A 21,381-nucleotide genomic window follows, 5' to 3' on the forward strand; every position below is an offset into this window, starting at 1 on the left:
TGTGTGTGTGTGTGTGTGTGTGTGTGTGTGTGTGTGTGTGTGTGTGTGTGTGTGTGTGTGAATAATACTGTTATACTTTACTCCTCTTTTTGCTCTCAGAGTAAAAACTCCTCACAAAATTCCGCTTCGCTCCGCTCCGGATCTCCACATCACGTTTTCGCATCGACTTGCCCGCGTCTCGCGCACCATCCGGCGCGCTCCGCGCTCTGTGTGTGTGTGTGTGTGTGTGTTCGTGTGTGCGCGCGCGCGTGCGCGCGGGCGGGCGTGTGTGTGCGCGCGCGCGCGCCAGCTCTGCCTTCCTCACCTTTTCGGAAACGCCGCTCTTCCCCTGCGACGAGAGCTCGGCCGCTGAACATCAGGAATTCACCGCGAATAAAAAGACACACACACACACACACACACACACACCAGCGAGGAGCCGTTTGCCTTACACACGCCAGGCTGTTTTTGTTTGTTCTTTTTTAAAATAAATATAAAAACAAACACCTACACACACACACACGTTTTTTTTTTTTTTGGTGTTTGCTTCCTTTACCCACAGATACCGAGGAGGTTGCCGTTAGATGACCGGTGTCGGTCACGGTTCTCTCCTCCTCCTCTTCTTCCTCCTCCTCCTCCTCCTCCTCTCTCACCACTGCTCTTCACTTCTTCGCATCTTTCTCTCGACTTTGAGAAGACCGGGAAGTCAGAAGTGAGTCAGACTTTACGCGAACAGTCGGACACATACGCACACACACGCACACACACACACGCGCGCGCGCACTCGCACACAAACACACACGCGCGCGCAGACGCACGGAAAGATTGAGAAAGCCAAAGGTTACCGCGACTCCGTGTCTCGCGCCGGCAGTGTATCTGAGCATGTCCCGCAGCCCTGCGGTTCTTCCTACCGGACACACTCCTGCTCGCCTCGTCTGTGCGCTCCGAGCCGCGCTCCACCGAATCAGCCGCAGGTAAGTGCGCACATCCCGGTTTATGCTCCATATCCCGGCTTGTGCTCCATATCCCTTTTTTATCTTTATATTCCGGTTTATTCTCTGCTTGCGTTCACACCGGTTTTACGCGGCTCCGAGTTCGGCTTGAGCGCAAACTTTTTTGCTTTCGCGTCTGAGCGCCTTTTAATTCTCATTCACTCACACACACTCTCTCACACACACACACTGGGCTTTAAAGTTTGGGTCACCCAGAACAATTTAAATGTAAATGCAAATAATACGAATCATAATAATAATACAATAACAATAATAATAATGGTGCGTTTTTATTAAACTGAATAAGCGGCTCTGTTATGGGGGGGATTGGAGGTGGAAGCGTGTGTGATTGAGAAGCGCCGGTAATGAAAACACGAGCAGATGTGGATAGATGCGACTCCTGCGCGCGCTCGTAACGAGAGGATGAATGGGGTCTATTAGCGCGTGCGGCGCGTGGACCGTCTGCGTCTGCAGCAGCGTTATTATTATTATTTCTCCCCTCTTCTCTCATTGTTGAATTGCGTTTTTACTCAGGCATCCATATATTGCATTTTACACGTTTGGAGTTTGTATGACGTGAAACTCAGGCCTTGGTTTTGATTTTCTAAATGGAAAGGTTTGGATACAGGAGCGCGATCAATGAGATGCCTGGATCGAGGAACGTATAGGAGATACACACGAGACATTAGAGGTTGAAATCCTTTTTTTAATCCATGGATTATTAGAGCACGTTTCGTCATAGCACTGTAGATCACACACACACACATCATGCACACACACACACCATGCACAATCAGTGAAAGGCATTAAAAGTTGGCAGTGTTGACCTTCAGTGTTCGATACATGGCATGACTTCAAGCCAAAATTCATTCCCCCTAGTCTAGACGGTATTTTCACCGAGCATGTCTGTGTCTCTCACTCAGTGCACCGGATACGAGGGGGGGGCTGAAAGTTTTTTTTTCCTGTTCGAATTTTTTCCTTCGGCCCCGATATATCTATAGTACTTTGATTTGTATGTAAAAAGTAAAAAGATCCAAGTGAAATGGGTGTGCTTTCTTTTAAGCGGGGAAAAAAAACATTCAACCTATGCGTGTATGCCTATTACACGATAATAGATTAGTAATTATCCAGATTATTTGTGTTACACTGAAATGGACTATTAGTCTGTCTGAGGCAGATATATGAGTAAAAAAAAAACAGTGCGATTTCGTACTGCTCGTATTTCACTGCGCTTGGCATTTTGGCTCTGGCCTTTGCACAAAAAAAAATGTTTTGAATTCGTGCACGTGTGAATGCGGCCTGTTTGAAGCCGTAGCATTAGCATTTCAAAGTGGCCCCTGCGCGTTTCAATAGGAGACGCTCCAGCCCCGTGCCCTTTAGTTTTAGCGGGCCCTGTGGAGCGGGTGGGTTAGGAGGCGTGCGCTCCACTTTCTCCCTTCCTTTGTGTTTCTGTGTGAAAACACTGTCCCATCCTGTTCTCCTCCGAGGTGAAACTCTCCCGGGCGTTCTCCTTTTTCCCCTTTGAACTATCAGTAAGTTTTGCGCACGTTCTCAAGGAAGGCGAAAATAATTTATGAGTCGTCCGACACGTAACGCGCGCACGAGGTGCGTTCGGAGCCTGTATGCGTTTTACAGTAGCATCATCCATTGCCATTGTGACACCGAGCTTTTCTGCTGTGTAAGTTTTGGATGTCTGACGCAGTGATCCAGAATGTGAAATGAACGTGCATGTAATAACTGCATCGTTGTGACCATGTGTTACAGAGAAATCACACTTTTTGTTTCTTTTCTTTTTTTTTTCTGAAAGGCCTGTCACCAAAGCTGAACACTGTCGATTTTATGTAAAATTTTACAGATCGATGACGGTGTTCTTTTATATATATATATATATATATATATATATATATATATATATAGTTATATCTGTCAAGGGCATGTCGCTGGTGTTCTCCTCTCTATATGAAAATGAAGAGCTGCAGTAATATAAATACTTTTAAGCCTTTAATGAGCACTGAAAGCAAATATTCGGGTAAAATCTCACAAAGGGAAAGCCTGTACAGACCAAAAGGAACTGGTTTCATTTACAAGGCACAAAACGTCCGTTCTTCTCTATCACATGCATCGACAAGGCCAAATAATACCCGGAAGTGGCGCGTGCTTTCGATTTCGGCACGTCGTCAGCTCGGTTCATCCTCGGTACGTACGCATGCGGACGTAGTAGCGGGTGAAATGAAATAAGATATACCTTTATACGTCTCACAGCGGGGAAATGTCTCTGTTACAGCAGCAAAGAAAAAAAATGTGCAAATATGTAAACAAAAAAAAATTGGAAACTTAATACAGTATATAGTATATACACAACACAATGTATAAATACAAATATGCATATGAGTGGTGCTTCACCCGACTCTCCCTCAACACTGGCCTTTTTACTGCTCGAGTAAAGAGAGGGCGCAAGTGATCAAGCAGGAAAGGGAATAGCCTGTACGCAGAAGTGGAGAAAAAGTGATTATACATAATCAATGCCATTTCCTTACAGCTGAGCCATGCACAGCACAATGTAATAATCTCAGATCAGAACGTTTCTTTCCCCGGTTTTACTCAGCCGCATGTTTGCACGCGTTACGAATCCGGCACGGGCTAACGACAGCTCACGGTTTTGAAACACACATACAAAAGCACAGATATTGTATTTTATGGGACACGCTCGACTCAGGGGCCTTCGCGGGCTGATTTTACAATGGGCTTTATTATTATTTTTTTGCGACAGATCATCGGTCATGTGAGGCTTGAACACTCGTGGCAGGACGTGGCAGTGCCCTTTTTGCTGTATTTGAAAGGATTTTCTGTTGCGCCAACTCGTCTCCTAGCTTCCCAAGCAGGGGAGAAATGGAGGCTCATTCCCTGCTGCTTTAATTAGTTTGAGGAGCAGAACACTGGAGAGCGGATATGAAATGAAAAGAACGGTGTTTCGAAAATACTTCCATGTCATGGTCAGCTGGTGCTTCTGTTTCGATGGACATGTGGGAAAATGCATCCTCTGTACATTTAAATTTAAAGATTCAAAAAAAAGTTACCATGTGATAATATAATCTATTACTTCTGACAATACTATAATAATAATAATAATAATAATAATTATCATATTATTATATGTATATATTGTGACCTTTTTTCAAAGAAAAAACAAACAAACAAACAAAAAATATATATATATATTTCCTCAGACCCAAGTGAATTTTAAATTCATTTTTATTTGAATGCAAACAAAATGCACAATGACGATCTCTCCTGTGAATTTGTAGTGACATCATGACAACTTTCTGTCTCAACGTTTCTAAGCAAAATTAGAAGGGGGGAAAAAATCAATTTCTCTGTCATGGAAGAGAAGGCGGATGCAGAAGTAAACACTGGCTGTGGCCAGACTACAGCAGCTCGTGGCTGAAAGAGGGAGTGTGAGAGAGAAAGAGAGAGAGAGAGAGAGAGAGAGAGAGAGAGAGAGACAGCAAGGGAGAGGCTGGGGTGGCAGTGAGAATTTGCAGACAGCTGCCAGGGAGAAGGGGTTGTGTCTCCACCGGCTTTCACCACAGCGCATCGCATCCACATTTTAAAGCCCCATTTTCGACGAGACAGACCTGTTATTTCAGGACGGTGAGGTGAGATGGGCTGCAGCGTTTTCCCCCCCACAACGCTGTCCTTGACAGAAGGGGAAAAAAAAAAAACTCAAACGGAAAAAGAACGTAGACTCCATACAGCGTTTGAAGTTTTATATCATAGCTAGCGGGTCTATGAATTTTTATTTCTCCGAAAATAAAGTTCTGACAGAATAAAAAAAGAGCACATTTGTAATTGGCGAAGCTTCGGCTCGGCAGCGTCCACGAAGAGCCGGTTTCATTTTAAACTCGCTTTGCACACACAGAAAAATTCGTTTCTTTTTCTCCCTCTGTGGATGCTGCGACTGTTCATTACAACCGCTCCGGCTGATCCTTCTGCTTTGTTTCCTCAGCACTTGCCTTGTGCTATTTCGACTTGCACCGCCGACGCAGACCCTGTCCAGTCGAATTCACCTTGCCATGCAGCGTCGCTTAATCCTCAGTTTATCCGAAAGCTCATGCTCTTCATAGATAAGGCTCCTGCAAATGAGCAATCCAAGCTTTGGGAAAAGGTTTGAGCTGCTCATTGGGCATGGGCCTTGCGAGCTTGAAAGCAACACCAATATTAGTAACGGGTTTAGACCAATTTTGGCAAGCGGTTATCAAACATTAAGAGTTCCCGCGATCGCTAAATGAAAATGTAAATCGTACCGCGTAGGCAATGGAAATTGCGGAACTGTTTGTGATGGGAGCGTTCGCCACTTTATGGTGGTACTTTAATTTCAACGCTAACAAGGCGTATTTGGCGCTTGCGTTAGTTGACATCGAAACGGCTTGCGTATACGACGCACTTGCATTACGCAGCGAAGGAACGAAAGGACGAAGAATGCGCCATATCTTTTGTCTGGTTGCATCCGGATGCTAGCAAAGCCAAGGGTGTGAAGCCACCGTTGAAAAGCGTAACGCAAATCAGGCGTCACAGAGTAGGTAGCGATAACCTCTACGTTCTTTTTTCTTTTTTTTCTTACAGGCTGGTGTTTTTATATGCAAGAATGCTTTAAAAAAAAAAAAAAAAGAATAGTTCAATATAAGAATTCCATGTTAAGCTCTGTCTAATGGTTTAGTTCCACCGCAGGAGATATTCCCCTATCCGTCGTTCACACATGCTTTAAAAAAAAGAATTATTTCATTATACAAAGCAAGTTTTTTTTTGAAGGTTCACTTCTGGTTCTGTGCACTGGTTTCAAACTGCATGCGTTGTCTGCTGGGTAATTAGTGTTTTGAAAATGTACATTTATAATAGCACTGTCCTGAAAGTCTAGACGTTTTTGCTTGTTGAATCTTTGCATTTTTCTCTGTTTAGGAATTTAGTTGAATACTGATTGTAGATAAAACTTGGGTAAGCAGTAGATATGAACAGGAGCATTCATTGTTTCTGTCTTAAATTAACTATGCAGGCTTTTGCATATATATATATATATATATATATATATATATATATATATATATATATATATATATATATTCTCTTTTATACTTTTCTTTTAAGCTCTACAGCGATATACATCATTTGTTCGTCTTATTTATTCCGACCGTGTTAGAATTTGATTTCAAATCCAATTTGAAAAAATAAAACAGAAATCGAAATAAAGGAAACATTTCAGTAATTCAGAGGTATTTGTGTGACGTGTGCAGTCAGTATTTCTGTAACCAGCACGATTGAAAACTATGTTATTAGAATTTCATTATCCTTTTTGTTGACTTTTAGTGGGTGTCCTGGCCGGTGTGGTTTTCCCGGACAGCTCAGGGACAGCTGTAAAATACAGTAAACAAGGGAGCAACGGTTAGCACTAATAGCCATGTTGTTGATCTTACCAACCTGAACACACTTCACTCTGCAGGGACAGGACACCTGCGCCAACAACGGAGCCTTCTGTTTCGTTTCATTCGCCTCTCGCCAAGATGGTCAGGTGCTGATAACTACTGTAGCTGATATTCCTGCTATGATTCATTTCTGAGCAAGTTTGGCTTTTCTGAAGCGTTCTTTCTCGAGGCCTGAGGGCAAACCTCTGCAAAGCAAACAGTCAATGTTTTGATTGTGTGCACATCAGGTATCAGGCAGTGATCTTAGAGAACCGAGGCATGGGTTTCAGGCAGCACGCCTCTTTCCTTCTTCCAAGAATAAATTAGTATTAACCAGCGAGGAAAAGAAAATAACGCGATCTTTCTAATTAGATAATAAGGAGTTTGTACCAAACACCACAAGACGTTTCCATTGATCAGCTCAGGCAGTATACTCACCACTTTACACAAGATAGAGGAATTTCATTCCAGCCAATGACACTATGTCGCTCTAAGCTAATTACGGCAAATGAAGAGTCATTACTCCTCGGTGAGCGCCCATCTTTTTTGATAGCGGACCGCTCCACGTGTTGCACACACTGTTTTGCTATTCTTCTGCATTCGATACGGTTCTGTGTACACAAACTGCAACTACTATTTCCAACATTTGTTTCAGCAATACCAGGATTTATATTTGCGTGGTTTTTTTTGTTGTTGTTTGTTTTTTATAAATGCTGTGAAAGCTGGTTCTGAAAAAAGCTGCATTGTTTAAGGCAAGGCTGTAAATGGGTTGTGGCGACTGGCTAGCTACTTGACTTGACCACAGTGCAAGTGATCACGAACCGGACAACTGCTATTTCGGCACCTGCTTTTGTGCTCCTGCCAAGAAATCCTGCTGTTCCAGCAGACAACCGGGCAGGGCACCAAGCACTCTAGCCACTCGTAGGAATTTCGAAGAGGAAAGCACTAGGATGCCGAAGCCAGCACGGTATTCCAAACAGAGCCGTTTAAATCAGCCGGCCACCCCCGACGTGAAACGTACTGCCGTTTGCATTCGACTGGAATGCCTACTGCCGAGTCCGGGATTAATCATAAAGTGACAAGCACAAGCGTAGTAAGACTAAACCTTACACGGTGTCACCGGCTCCAAGTCACATACCCCCACCACCAACCCCCTCCATGCTTGTAACTTAAGAGGTCCAATAAGAGAGAGGCGGCGATTAACCTTTCCGACCATGATGGCAGGAGATGAAAAGCCGTCTCAGCAGCCAGGCTATTTCACAGCTTGTACAGCATGACTACAAGAACTTGGGTGCCTTTTCAACATCCAAGATCCACCTTTTAATTGGCAGCAGAGGCAACGCAAACTAAAAATGCGAAATGAAAGTTGAAGGCTTTAAAAAGCATTGGAAGTCCGCAAAGCAGAAACCATAGTGAATTTAGTGCTCTTGAGTTTTGCATTAATTATACATTTTCATTCTGGCCATATACCATGATTTCAGATCTTTATAGTCCTAGCAGATGGAATAAAAGATTCAGAGAGACGAATTTGAAGATTGATGGAACTCTACATTTTGACTGGATCTCCTCAGTTGCTTATATTCGTCAAATCAACATTCCAAACTAATACGTTCATGTCCAATCGTTTTTGGGAGAAGGTGAAGTTACTCCAGACGTTTTTACTTTGGTGATAGTACTATTAAGCGTCTTACAGTCGGCAACTGTCCACCGTAACTTTGAGTTCCAATCAGCATTCGGTGCCTGTAAGTCCTGAAATCCTATAAGCCTTTAGACTCGGGTGTTTTGTGTTTCTCAATATACCTAATGGACTTTTGGCATTGAAATTTAGGTTATTGATAGCATCTAACCACATCGTAGCACTGAAAGAACTCACACTGTCTCCTCAAAGTTTTAGTTTTAAGTGCTAGGTGATGTTAAACTGCTTTGTTCGTATCGTTCAGTACGGTTTTCTTATTTGACAGGAACTGTAGCTTTGTTCTAGCTTTTTTTTTTTTTTTTTTAGATGAGAATGCTGGGCTTTTCCAAGGTGTAGGTTCAGTGGGGGGTGACCTGGTCTGTAAACAGCCATGGAGCCAACCTGCAACAGCCCACAGGAAGTCTGGATAATGTTTTAGACAAAATCATGGCATTCTGAACGTTTAGTTAGTGGACTGGCCAACTGCCCCCGACCCTGTCTAATTACGTGAATGTTTTCCATTATATTTTCCAATAATTGTATTATAGTTATATTATAATTGTTTGACTTATGCTTAATTCTTAGTTTTAAAGAATTCAAAAACTGAACTTTTATAATTCAATTATTTGCGTTTAAATGTTGCCCATCTTTTCATGTTGTCGCAATGAACCAAACAATCATTTTGCAGTACATGAACCTCAGCATTCTTTTAAAATAATAATCCAATCCATTTTCATCCTTGATGAACTACTTCTTTCTTTTTTCTTCTCAGGAGTTTAAAACAGTCCAGATTTGATTGTATTTGATTATATTATATTCAAAACCTTTTTTTTTAATAAGCTGAAAGTTTTCAATGATTTTAAATGAACGATGTCACTTGTTTTATAAATATTTCGTAATTTACCTAGTTTTACTATTATATCCAATTTCATTCATAAATTGTTAATTTGTCAAACTTGATGGTGTTTTTTTTTTTTCTTTTTTCCTTTTTTGTACAGTTCATGCTGTCCTTCAATCATTCTTGCATCAAGTCTATGTGCCAGACATATATTTTTGCTCATTGCGTCTGAGTGCCAGTTTCTGGCGATGTTTTCATCAGTCATTACCCAGAGCTGATTAGCAGCGAGCCTGGCCTGTGTTGGCAGGAGACGGCTCCAAATCCGTGCTCAGCAGGCCCCCAGGCTGGCCGACGTAGTCCGGCCTCCGAGCCGAGCCACTTAGCCGCATTTCCGTCTGCCTTTTTTCTGTTGCGCCATGATAAGATCTCTCTGGAATGTTTCTCCCAGCTCCTGAGGTCCCCCTGGTTGTGTGTCTGGTTACTTTAGTGCAATTAAGGGAGAGATGGAAACACGCTCGATAGCATCTGAGAGAAACACTGCTTTGTACCCAAACCGTGTGTCTATGTGGCATGTACTCTATAATTATTTATAGAACCTAATAAAAATTTGACATCCTGCCCAGTGTATATTGTTAACCTGAGATCCTTTTTGTCTGTGTTTTTCTTAGATGATGTTGCGTGTTTGTTTTAACAATTGGACATGCTTCTGATTTTTTTTTTGTTGTCTCGATATGGGAAGAATTGTAGGCTCCATCGAAGTAATTACCTTCACTAAACCCATATAAGTCTTAGAATTGGATAATCTTGTATTGCCAGAGCTTACTGCAGTCTGCTGCTTCAAAATGGCTTCTTGTCCTCAGTAAGATGTTGATGCCTTAGATATTAACCATGAACAAACAAAGGATCACCTCCATCAATACGTCACAATGTAAAAGTCTTTACAGGCACTATTTATTACAAATACACAGTATACTTCATGAACAAATAAACCAAAACTTAAACACTAAATAATGCGCATATAAATGATTTACATATACACTTGGGTTGCAAGTAAAAATGACATGGATTACACTTTTTTTTAAATTAATTGATAGGGTGGATTACTTGAAAATATTTAATTTTGGAAATATTCCTTTGTAGCGCTTATATTATTACAGCACTGTTAAATAGACTTAGTTACATACCAGGTCACTAACCGTAGTGCATCATTACTGAGATTTATTAGATAATTTCTCACAGCTTGAATATTATCAAGAGCTTAAGTCAACCAGCCTCAACATTTTTCTATGTGTCTGCATTTCATTTATTATTTCAACTGCAAAATAATGACAATTGAAAAATCCGCCAGCTTTCCGCAAAACACCAATGCTAGATTCGTTTTTCTTTCGCTTGCCGTGTGCGTGAGGCGAACGATTTCCAAGGTGAACTCCCAAGTTTTGTGGATGTTTTAGCCTTCGATTGAACTGACTTCAAAATATACGTTGATGTAACGAAGCAATGTAGTGTTTATCAGTGATGCTAGTTTCTGGCCCTCACTGCATCATAGCATGCGCTAATCACTAATTCGAGACCATTTTTACGCATGTTCACCCTGTTGAGTTGCCGTACACACTACTGGTGTGTATGCATGTGTAAGATATATGCATAATATTTGAATTCATCCAGGGTCATGCAGCGCTTTCTCACATTTTCTCATACAAATGATGAAAAATCACAACATTTTACACATACAAGCATTTCGACCGAAGTTACTTCAAGAGGCCAAATGAAACCGTTGCGGCAGTTTTCGCTGTTGTAACCTGCTCCACCTTTTCATTTCAATGTGATTTCTGTTTAACGAAGCGCTGTACTGTGCTTTATAACACAGTCCAGTGATTTGATAAAGAAATTCAATGTCAACTATTTGATTATTAAATTTGAAAGATTTTTCAAATTGGTTTCAGAAGCGGTAATAAGCATGTAATAAGCATACTTGTTACAAATAAAGGAACAAAATAAAAACAAAAAAAGCAGCGACTGTGCTCTGCTTAGGCATGTAGTATTTGATATGGTTTTGGTTCCCTTGTTCTCTTAGAGGAAAGCATCAATGCAAATCAATAGCAAGTTATACTGACTTGGGAATTCCCCAAGCGACAGGACACGGGGCTCACTGAACGGATCCGGAGCATGAACATTGGATCAGGAGCATGTGCTAAGGTCTTTAATGTGACCAGATCTCGACTCAACTGAACGCCTGTGTGAGATTTCAGAGCCATGTGTTTGACAGAGACATCTCCGAAACGCCAACTGAGGGAATATGGTTTGGAACAGTTTGGCACAGTTCCTTGCAGAGACTTGTAGAATTTGTGTCAGGGCACAAGGCAGATTGTGGTTACCCAACATTATACATTCTTACCCCCCTCTCTCTCTCTCTTAATTTGTCTTCCAGTTATATTTGGAGTCACAGTATTTTAATAGAAAGTGCTCCTGGGACTAAGTGTTGCTGTATGCATTGTAATATACCCTGAATTTAACATTTCTAGACAGTGATAAATGTATCCCCTGTGTGTGTTCATGATATTTAGCCTTTAGTAATTGTAATTGCATTGAATAATAACAAACAAACAAATGGAAAGATCATGAATATGCAACCGGAGCCACTCGGAGATGCTCCGGGAAGAGAAACGAGAAGCGAGCGACGAGTGATTATTGTGTCTGCGGCCCAGTTGTTGTTGTGGCAGTGAACACCGGTGTCGCGAGCGGAATCCTTTTCCATTCAACGCGATTCCTCTGCAGTACTTGTGCTTTAATTCCTAGCCAGACTGATTGTCTGCTGAATGAATGGAGGTCATTACTCTGGAATGCTGGTCGCTTGCGTGACTCCGCTTCTCGGAGAAGTCGGATTTCCCAGCTTTTTTGCATTAACAGATGTCAGGGTGGTTCCTGATAAAGTCTGTTACTTGATGATTAAGTTCCCGGATCTGAAATACGGCACTGCACTACAATGACATCTGATTAATATCAGTTGCTTTTATGGACAAATAGCAAAACAAATTGAACGACAGAATTGAATATTACATTGTATTATATGCTCGGTGGAATTATTTTTTTCCCCCCGCCTCGCTTCATGGTTCCGGCTTGTGAAGTGGTTCTTGTGAAACTGTATTTTTATCCCGCAAAAGAAGCAGCAGTGAAGTGTAGTATTTCGGAAGATTGCATACTGTGGAGTCGCGATGAATAGACGTCCCTTCTCTCTAACAGTTACCAGCAAATCTAGGCTGGGTCAAATCCAGCGTGGGACCGTTTGCATCTAAATTACACCGATGGCAGCATTGGTTAACACATGTTAATGAAGCTAACGATCCAGGGAGAAATGCTGTGCGGGGCTCCCTCTTCCCCGTTCTGAGTCTAAAGACCATGGAGGGAGAAAAAGAGAGAGAAAGAGAACGAGAGATCACCATACACAATGAAACTGGATCTCCTCTGAAAGACTGAGTGGGCCATCAGTGCCTGCTCCTCTAACCCACTTTCTTTTGCAATGCTGAAGTCTCACTTAAAAGCTCTATGCTTGGCACTGTTGAAAAGAATCGGTTTAAAACCTAGGAGAGCATAGTTAAGGCCTGCTCATGCCTCAGCACGTATAATTGTTCTTAGATGGCGACTGAGTTTGTGTCAGACTGCTCAACTGGATTTCTCTTAAAAAAAAAGGTGCAGACTTTACGGTACGCACTCTCAGAACAATCATTCTTTGTTGCTGGATTGGTATGCTCGAGCATACATGTTTTGTTTTCGGTAGTACCGTAAATCTATTTTTATTTTTATTTTATATATATATATAAAACGTGAAGGTACACATTTTCAGGTTAAAGATACATGCTAAAGGTACAGAATATAAGATTACCATCCCAGCAGCAGAGAACTGTACAATTTATTACCTTTTTTATGAGAGTGTAGGTACACAGGAAACTCAGCAGCCGGGGAGTAAAGATTTAGGATTTTCAGGACACGAGTGAGTGAATTATATTTAAACTCTTGATAGGAAAAACAGTAGCTGCAGTTACAGTAGACGTTTTTGGCCACATAAACGACTGAAACTGTGACAGTGTATATTAAAGCTGCGTGATATATGTTGATATATTATCGATACCACAATGAATTACAGCACAGTCTGCTTTTCTTTTTGATTGTGTTTTATTATTTTAGTATCGGACAATTTTACTTTTTAACTTTCTTGAATTGTTTGCAGATTTTTTCTTACTCTTTTTTTCAGTTACAACATGTATTTGAAGATTATACATATAAAACAGGGCTGTCACGCAAATTCATTTTAACGCCACTCTTTTTATCAACGCGTGATTAATGCAGCTCTCATTTTTGTGTGACCATTTTTATTAAAAATATATATAAATAAATAGAGAAGAGGCCAAATTCAAGCCTTTATTGCAACACACATTTATTCACGATGTCCCTTCTTTACTCAGGTATAAAAAAATTATAAATAAATGATAAAATCCACCGAATTTCTTTCTTTTTTTTTTTTTTTTTAATCACTAAACATTTGTTTTACTGATGCACCAAATCAAGCACCAAAATCCCCCATGATTCACACATCATGATTCACACAACTGATACAATTAAAACCATCCGTGTGGAAACATATCAAAATTTCCATTTGGTGTCTTGATGATTTACGTAATTTATAACGTTACAATTACTTTAAAACATTTGCAAGAATATATTGTCTTCATGCTCTATGTTGAGTATGGTTTCACTAATGATAAACTTACATTTGCATAAAGCATCCATATATATATATATGGATATAATTTTTTTTTTTATTTTGTTTCCGGAATATTATCCAAATGATCATTAAATAATAAGCATTTTCTTACAGCAGCACTACTTGGAAATTCTTCACAAACCTGCAGTGGGTGTATTGTGTATTATTCAAATCATAATAATCAAGTCAAGTCAGGTTTATTTCTATAGCACTTTTCACAACAGACATTGTCTCAAAGCAGCTTTACAGAATTTAACAGTTAAGGTGAATAATATGTTTTTATCCCTGATGAGCAGCCGTGGAGACTGTGGCAAGGAAAAACTCCCTTAGATGTTATGAGGAAGAAACCTTGAGAGGAACCAGACTCAAAAGAACCCATCCTTATTTGGGTGACATCAAGAGTGTGATTATAATATAATCCTAAATCAATGATTCGATTCCTATTTATCAACTAATCATTTCGGCTGGCAAGGCGATTTTTCTGTAACTAATACTTCCAAAGTTGCCCGTGCCGTCTACGTCATTAACAATAATAAATGATTGTTACCGCAGGCCTGAGCAAAGTTGCTCATATCGATTGGAGGTTATGAAATTGGATCGAAACGTATCGTATCATAGCAGATCCGGTTTCATCAAGAATCAAGTGCTTGATGAATTGTATAATGTTGTTTGGAAGCCTGAGCCCCCCCCTCCTACTACACATCATTGTTAGGCACCATTGTGATGATAAATAGTACAGGATGTGTGGTCTGTTTTAGAAGAACCCAACCTCTCTCACCCCCCCACCTCCCCCAACCCTCAACCACCACCTCTCCCCCTACCCCTCTTTGAACAACAACCCCATCTGAGTTTTTAACATATCGATCTCCCTGTTAACATCCAAAGTTACCCAAGCGCTCATTCCTGACAAATTCCAGCACCGCTCCAACATCTGAGTAACAACAGTGTTAACTTTAAATTACGGCCGTTTCAAACCCATCGGAGCATATCAGTGGCTGTGTTTTCTTAGCATACAGAAGCAGTCCTGAGTTTGAACCCCGGGAGTTAATGGGCTCCGAGTTTTGCAGGAGCCTTTGAAAAAGGTCAATACGATACGGTCAGATTTAGCAAGCGGCATTAACTGCTGGTTGTGTTGTCAGGAGAGATTTAGACCTGACAACTGATTTCTCTCAGGGAGCATACTACACCCTCCGTCTTTGTCTGCAGATTTTCAAATGATTTGCTGTCTACTGCATGCTCTCCATCTCATAGCAAGACATCACCCTTTCTTTGTTCACATGTACACCAAAAAAAAAAAAAAAACCGAGGCCAGAAAAATCTGCATTCAGCACAGTGTATAGAGGATTTGCACTATGGATCTCGCTTACTACTTTAATATCCTGTCTGGGGTTTACACATCGCTCACATCAACCGCTATTTCCCTAAACAGCCATCAACCTTCTTGCTTTTTTCTTCCGCTCGTTTTCTTTTTTTCCGCTCCACCTCTGACCAAAATGTCATCCCTTCAACACATTGTAAAAGGTCCACTTTTTTATGTTTTGTGTTGCCTCCTGCTATCTTAAAAAATTAATCATGCTGTTGAATAATGCCTCATGACGATGTGTGAATAATTGATGATCTGATGCTTAATAGAGGGACAGAGAAGGCTTTTTTTTCCCCTTTCACGCAGCTGCTCGTCTGTGGCATTCGGAGTACCATTACACGCCTGCTCACCGGAGCAATTCATTTTAAAGCCTAGCATATTTTACACAGTTAATATGTGTACCTTGTTTGCGTTTGCCACACGTTGCACGCATTGCCAGGTGGGCGTATATCATAGTGCATCCGTGCACCGTTATGTCCGTATGAATATTTTATAGAACTTTTTAGCTCAGTGTCTGAGGAAGACCGGGGCGAAATAAACGTGTAAAGAGGGCAGGCAGTGAAGCGTGACACTGGAGGAGTAATGCAAACGTATCACGACAGATGCGCACCAAATGACAGAGTGTCTGAGGACACACACAAAACGTGTGCGCACCCGTTTCCAGCCGTTTGTCTTGTTGTTTTGACAGGAACAGTCCTTTCATTGCTTGCGAATGAATTAAAAATAGATGCATTTGGGTTGTGATTGAGTTGATGAGCTTTTGGAAAAGCTGCGGATTTCTCGTATTTTGCTTGCCTTCAGGAGCTTTGATTTGATGCTTGCGCTTTGATTGTGTTACCAAAGTGATACGCGGGAAAGGAAGGAAGTCTCTTCCCGGGTAAATATATATTCCCAGCTATCTTTCCCAAGCGAAGGAGAAATATAGAGCGTCAAGGACTCCTTTCATGCCGATTGACAGCCGCTATCAGTGCAAGAAACCTATATAATGGTGGTCCTCTGAATTTTTTTCTCTCTCTCTCTTTGCGATCCTTTTTTATTTATCTGGGCGTATTAATGTCAGCCCATTAACGCCATAGCCGAGAAGTGCTCAGCAAAGCCACCGTTAAATGGCTGAGGCAGGGACCTTCTTATCGTTTGCAACCTGAAAGGAGGAATGTGACGCTATCAGTTAATGGAAATGACATTTCCAAATTTCATTTGGAGATAATCCACTTCTCGTCCACTAAAACATCAAAATTACTGCTAACAATATGTCAAGGCGGCGTTAAAACTTGGTTACCTTCCCATATCACGTCTACGATAATCCCCCCCCTGAGAGATACAGGTACAGGTAGCATAGCCTTTTAATAGGATTCCCCCTGTGTTCCTCAGGTGATTATTAGGCTTTGCATGTCATTCCTATCTCAGAATAGAAAAGGCGTATCAATATAAGAGAAGTCTGCAGACATCTGAGCTGATCTTATACACTGTATTCTTGAGAATCTTAGAATATTCGGTTTGTGCTTTTCTTTTTTGCCATTTGTTTTTCTCTGCAGTATAATAGAAATCTTTTCATCAGATGCCATTTACAGGTCAGCTTGATTATTCAGATTAATGTCCAAAGAGAAGTTTAGAGAACATAGATACAAGACATTTTTAATCCAGATTGTCATTGTTTCAGCCAATGCACTCTGGTAGATTTGAATGTTTTTTTTCAATTTCTCTTTTTTTGTGATAGTAAAACACTAGAAAAGCAAAAAAAAAAAATACAAGCCTTGGACATTTTTATTATATACTGGAGATGACTTAATGTTTGAAATGTATGAGGACGTTAGGGCTTTTGTTCTGTCCCATTACGCTTCGACCAGCAGGGATTGCTGCATTCGATCAATGGACTGGGCAGTAAAATTGATATACATGCAGCAGGACCCATTAGTATAACACCAAAAAGATTCATTAGTGAGGGTTAAATTCGGAAAAACACCGGATGAATCAGCCTGTTCATATCAAGCCCTCGTAACTTTTTTTTTTTTTGGGGGAAGACACGTTTAAGAGACATAAACAGTAACTCACAGACATTTTCCCTTTCCTCTTCCTCCAGGTACATGGTATTTTCTTTTAAAATATCACTCTATTTTTGCTTCTTTGCTTTTCTTTTTGCTAATTGAGCATCTCTGGTACACTAGCGGTCAGATAGCATTAGCACCATGCGTTGTGCTACATCAGCTGGCCTGTGTGTGTGTGTGTGGGGGGTTCATTGATTGATTTTCTTCTCCGATATCAGGCTCAGTGGGACACTAATGTCATCTGATCACTGACCCAAAATCTCAGCACTAGAGGAAAAAAAATAAAAACAGCCTGATTTTTGCTACTATGACTATTAGCATTAGTCAAAAGGACAATATAATACATGGCAAGCATTCACATCTTTGGCTTGATTCGGAATTTTGTATTTATTTGCTTTTAATAGACTTGTCATATTGTTTGACAATCAGCATCACGACTCTTTCTTTTTGCTCATTGAAAGCTTGGAAGTTAAATCAGAGGTCAAGCAAGACTTGTGAGCTGTCAATCTTGTATTGTGGTATCTACCACCTCTAAGCTCCCCCCTAATGTGTCTCTCCTCACACTCACACTCTCCAGTCCATTATTGCAGGCCTCATTGCCCCGAATGGCCCTTTATTCCCCGGTGGCCTGTGCGAGAGACAACAAGGAGGTTTTGGTCAAAAAGAATGCCCCATTCTTTCACATCTTTGCATTGTTTCCCGATAAAGCATTACCATTTCAAACTGTCCTTTTAGCATTCGTTTTTGATACCTTCTTACCACTTTATTGTAGAGGAGCAACAAATGCTTTTTTTTCTTTTCTTCTTATCAAACGTCTGACTTTTTTTTTTTTTTTTTTAAGCACAGCTGCATGGTGTGCACAGCTGTTTACAGCCTCTGGGTTGGTGCCCCTCTGGCTTTCCATCTTTCAAAGCATTTAAACATCTGTTTGCGTTAGTTGCGTACGCAGTCGGCACGGCGCAAGCTGTCATTTTATATCAGAAGCATAGATTTTCATCGGCGGGATGAAAAATTGTATAAGAATGCCCCGGCGTCGCGCTTCAAAAGCACCAGACCACGTCGTATAGGAACACATTGTAATTTGTTGTGATGTGACAAAAAAAAGGGGAAAAAAAAAAAAACACATGCAAATGGCAACAGCAGGACTCCCCGTGATGCTCCGGCTGGGGTTCGATCACCACCGCTCGTGTGAAGCACTTAACAGGTGTTGATCGGCGGTCTTCGGCACAGCTTAGCGAGATAAGGCCTCCAGCTGAGAAGAGAGACTCGAGTGTGTTTAATGAGAAGAGCGGGGAGTCAGACAGACCGCCTTAGTGTGTGCCTTCGGTGTCTCAGACTGATCAGCATGTTAACCACTCTCAGCATGACACAAAGATATGAAAGTAGCGGGCTGTTGTCGTCGATTTAGCCCGACACCCATCTGCCTGTTTACTGGATCAGCCCTCCTGGGTGAAATATTTATTTTCTTCGCCGGCAACCTGCTGCACAACGATCCAGTGCGTTCGGTGTATTTTAGTGGCGCGTGAAATATCAATTGTGAGGCGGCTTTATGAAAAAAAGAAATAGTCATCCACAGCTATGTATATCGCTTCTAAAAACATGAAGGTGTGTTTTTTTTCCCCTCCTCCCAGCGTGAATAGATAATTTGAGTCGTACACGCAGAGGTGCGCGCTCCAGAGTGTGTGAGGGGTGTACACAGGCTTTTAATGGGCTCCTAAGTGACTTGTTACTGGAGTGACTACGCTCCCCTGCGAGGGGTGAGCACCAGGGCACGCAGGAGGCGCGGTAAACACAAAAACAGACCGATACATCTCTGAGCAGTCTGGGCTTGACTGTTTCAAACCGTTTTCGCCAGACATGTCAAAGGTTTACTCTGTGAATGGCAACAGGACAGCACACGGACACGTGCGAGCGCATAGGGAGATAGATTGCGAAGAATAACACGGTGTGTGTTCGCATTTGCTGGTGAAGGTACATCTTTGGCACATGTTTGATGGACACCTTGTTTTTATGTTCATCAATTCAATGCCAGATCAAAATGGGGGAATGATCTGTGTTTGTGAGTTGTTCTCAGCCCTTAAACGTTTCTTCTATGCTGTTATGCTTGTCAGGTGCAGACCCTGAAGATGAGCGTCTTTGGAAGGAATTCTCACGCACTGTTGTGACTCCGGCGTATTTCCAGCAAGCATGAGGATAGGTCTCAAGCCGAGCACAATGGCCTGCTCAGTATGGAGTCTCCCAAGCCTACGTTGCCTGATGTTTGCTTTGGCTGCTCTACACTGCACCGAAGGTAAGAACCCTCATCAGCACATCATTCATCCATTAATGGAAGGAACCAAGTGAAGTGAGCAATTCTGTTTTTGGGCTATATGGGAAATAATAGCTTCTAGGCCAAGATGTTGGATTTCTTCTCACAAGGTCATGAGTTCAAATCCCAGTGCTGCCAAACTGCAATTGTTGGGCTCTTGAGCAAGACTCTTAAGTCGCAACTTCTCAACTGTATAATGAGACAATTACAAGTCGTTCTGGATAAAGGCGTCTTCCAGATGCTGTAAATGTAAAATATATGAGAAAATATTTATTTTAGCCTGAGACATTATTTGGTTGGTGAATACTTGTTCCATCACAGCCTTTTAGCCTGATGGATTTTAGTGGACTTTTCAAAAGTTTTCGACTCTCGGTGAAATGTAAAGGCGAGATATCTGACTGCTCTATCTCGTTCGAGATAACTCATGTTTCTGCATTCGTTCGTACATCCCGCTCTAACTAAAGGGCTAAGCTCTACAACTGTTCATTATGAACACTATCCCCAAGTAAACATGCTTCATTACACTCCGCCCCGGACGTAATATCTTTTTAATGCATTTTATAATTGAATTAAATGGGTTACCGCCATTGCCATAAATGGCTACACGTTTTTTTTTCCCTTTTCTTTTTGTTGTAGATTTTGTTTTTTACTTCTTTTTTTTTTTTTCTTTTTGCAGGGGCTTTGAAAGATTAATTGCTTCAGGGTTATCACCCCCGCCTTTCCCAACATATTCAGAGAAACTTTGCATCTCATCTTTCTTATTTAATTTTCCAGCGCTGACTGCTGTCTTTTGGAGAAAATTTTGTTTGCATTTAGGAATTGATATATACTGTATTTCTTTAAAGCAGCAATTTTCACCTTATTTCAGCATACTGTCTCTTGGCAAACACACTTTATATATATATATATATATATATATATATATATATATATATATATATATATATATAAGAATATATATATATATATATATATATATATATATATATATATATATATATATATATATATATATATATATATATATAGTATATGTATATTGGCTAATTATGACAGTTAATGATTTATAACTGTATGAAGCTGATATTTGTCAACTATCTTTCTGCTGTGTTGTTTGGATAAATGCTTGTTTTTAGTCCTACATTACAGCTTCGGTTTGTAAGCATCGTTGGTCCAGTGACAAGTTTTACAGCCATGAATTATTTAAGTGTTTTAGATGACAAGCGTAGGACAGTCATAATTATTCAAATGCAACAACAAATGACAGGTGTGTGTTTAAATATGATTTCAAGTTAATAATTCAGCTTAGCTAAACATATCGACGACCTCAGTTCACACACTAATGTTTCCGAGCACTACCTCAGACTCATCCTCCGTATAAGAAATGCTGCAAATCATCTCGAGCTGTGGTGTAGCGAAACACTATGCAGTGATTAATGGTAAAACATGTCAGATAGCGTACATGTCTCACTCCTCTATCTCCTCGTCGTTCTCCTTTTCCTCTCCACGCTGGTTTTTCTTCTACATGAATGTGTGCACTGATGGAATTAGAGAAGGTCTTTCTGGGCTTGGTGTCAGTGCCAGGATTGACAGGGCTGTGCCTGTATCTCCTCAGGTGGCAGGCAAATATGAAAAGACGAAGGGGGGGAGCACACTGCTGAATACAGTGGCACCATGTCATGTGCTTTAGTCGTTCCCATGGGTTTTGTATGTAACATGGGAATATTCCTGCTGGAGACTAAAAACAAGAGGGAAGAAATAAAAAAAGAAAAAAAAAGAAATAGCCCCGGTTAGGTTTTTTCACCAGCCATCCCTGCTTCCCACTCCATATTTAGTAGATTTGTTACAGGCCATGCTGTATTACTTGTGGGAGTCAAGTTGCAATTTAGGCCTGACTGTGAAAACAAATCATTCCGTGAAAGCGAATGTGCGCAGGCAAGCTTACAACTTTAAAAGCCTTGTACCT

General features: G+C 41.0%; 1 protein-coding gene across 25 annotated transcripts in view; it reads left to right on the forward strand.

Annotated features, from left to right (window-relative positions):
- The first annotated feature begins 252 nt into the window (after positions 1-252).
- Positions 253-21,381, forward strand: part of adgrl2a (adhesion G protein-coupled receptor L2a) — a 100,980-nt gene continuing 79,851 nt past the window's right edge. For 13 of the 25 annotated variants that reach the window (XM_046857235.1, XM_046857240.1, XM_046857237.1 and 10 more), the window contains exons 1-2: positions 256-953; positions 19,219-19,397. In XM_046857235.1, coding sequence (XP_046713191.1) covers positions 19,295-19,397 — 103 coding nt within the window. In that variant the 5' untranslated portion in view covers positions 256-953; positions 19,219-19,294. Of the gene's footprint in view, positions 954-19,218; positions 19,398-21,381 lie in introns of all 25 variants that reach the window. The other 12 variants (XM_046857245.1, XM_046857253.1, XM_046857246.1 and 9 more) reach the window with 4 other exon arrangements.

Source organism: Silurus meridionalis, chromosome 9, assembly GCF_014805685.1.
Source record: "Silurus meridionalis isolate SWU-2019-XX chromosome 9, ASM1480568v1, whole genome shotgun sequence".
Taxonomy (NCBI): domain Eukaryota; kingdom Metazoa; phylum Chordata; class Actinopteri; order Siluriformes; family Siluridae; genus Silurus; species Silurus meridionalis.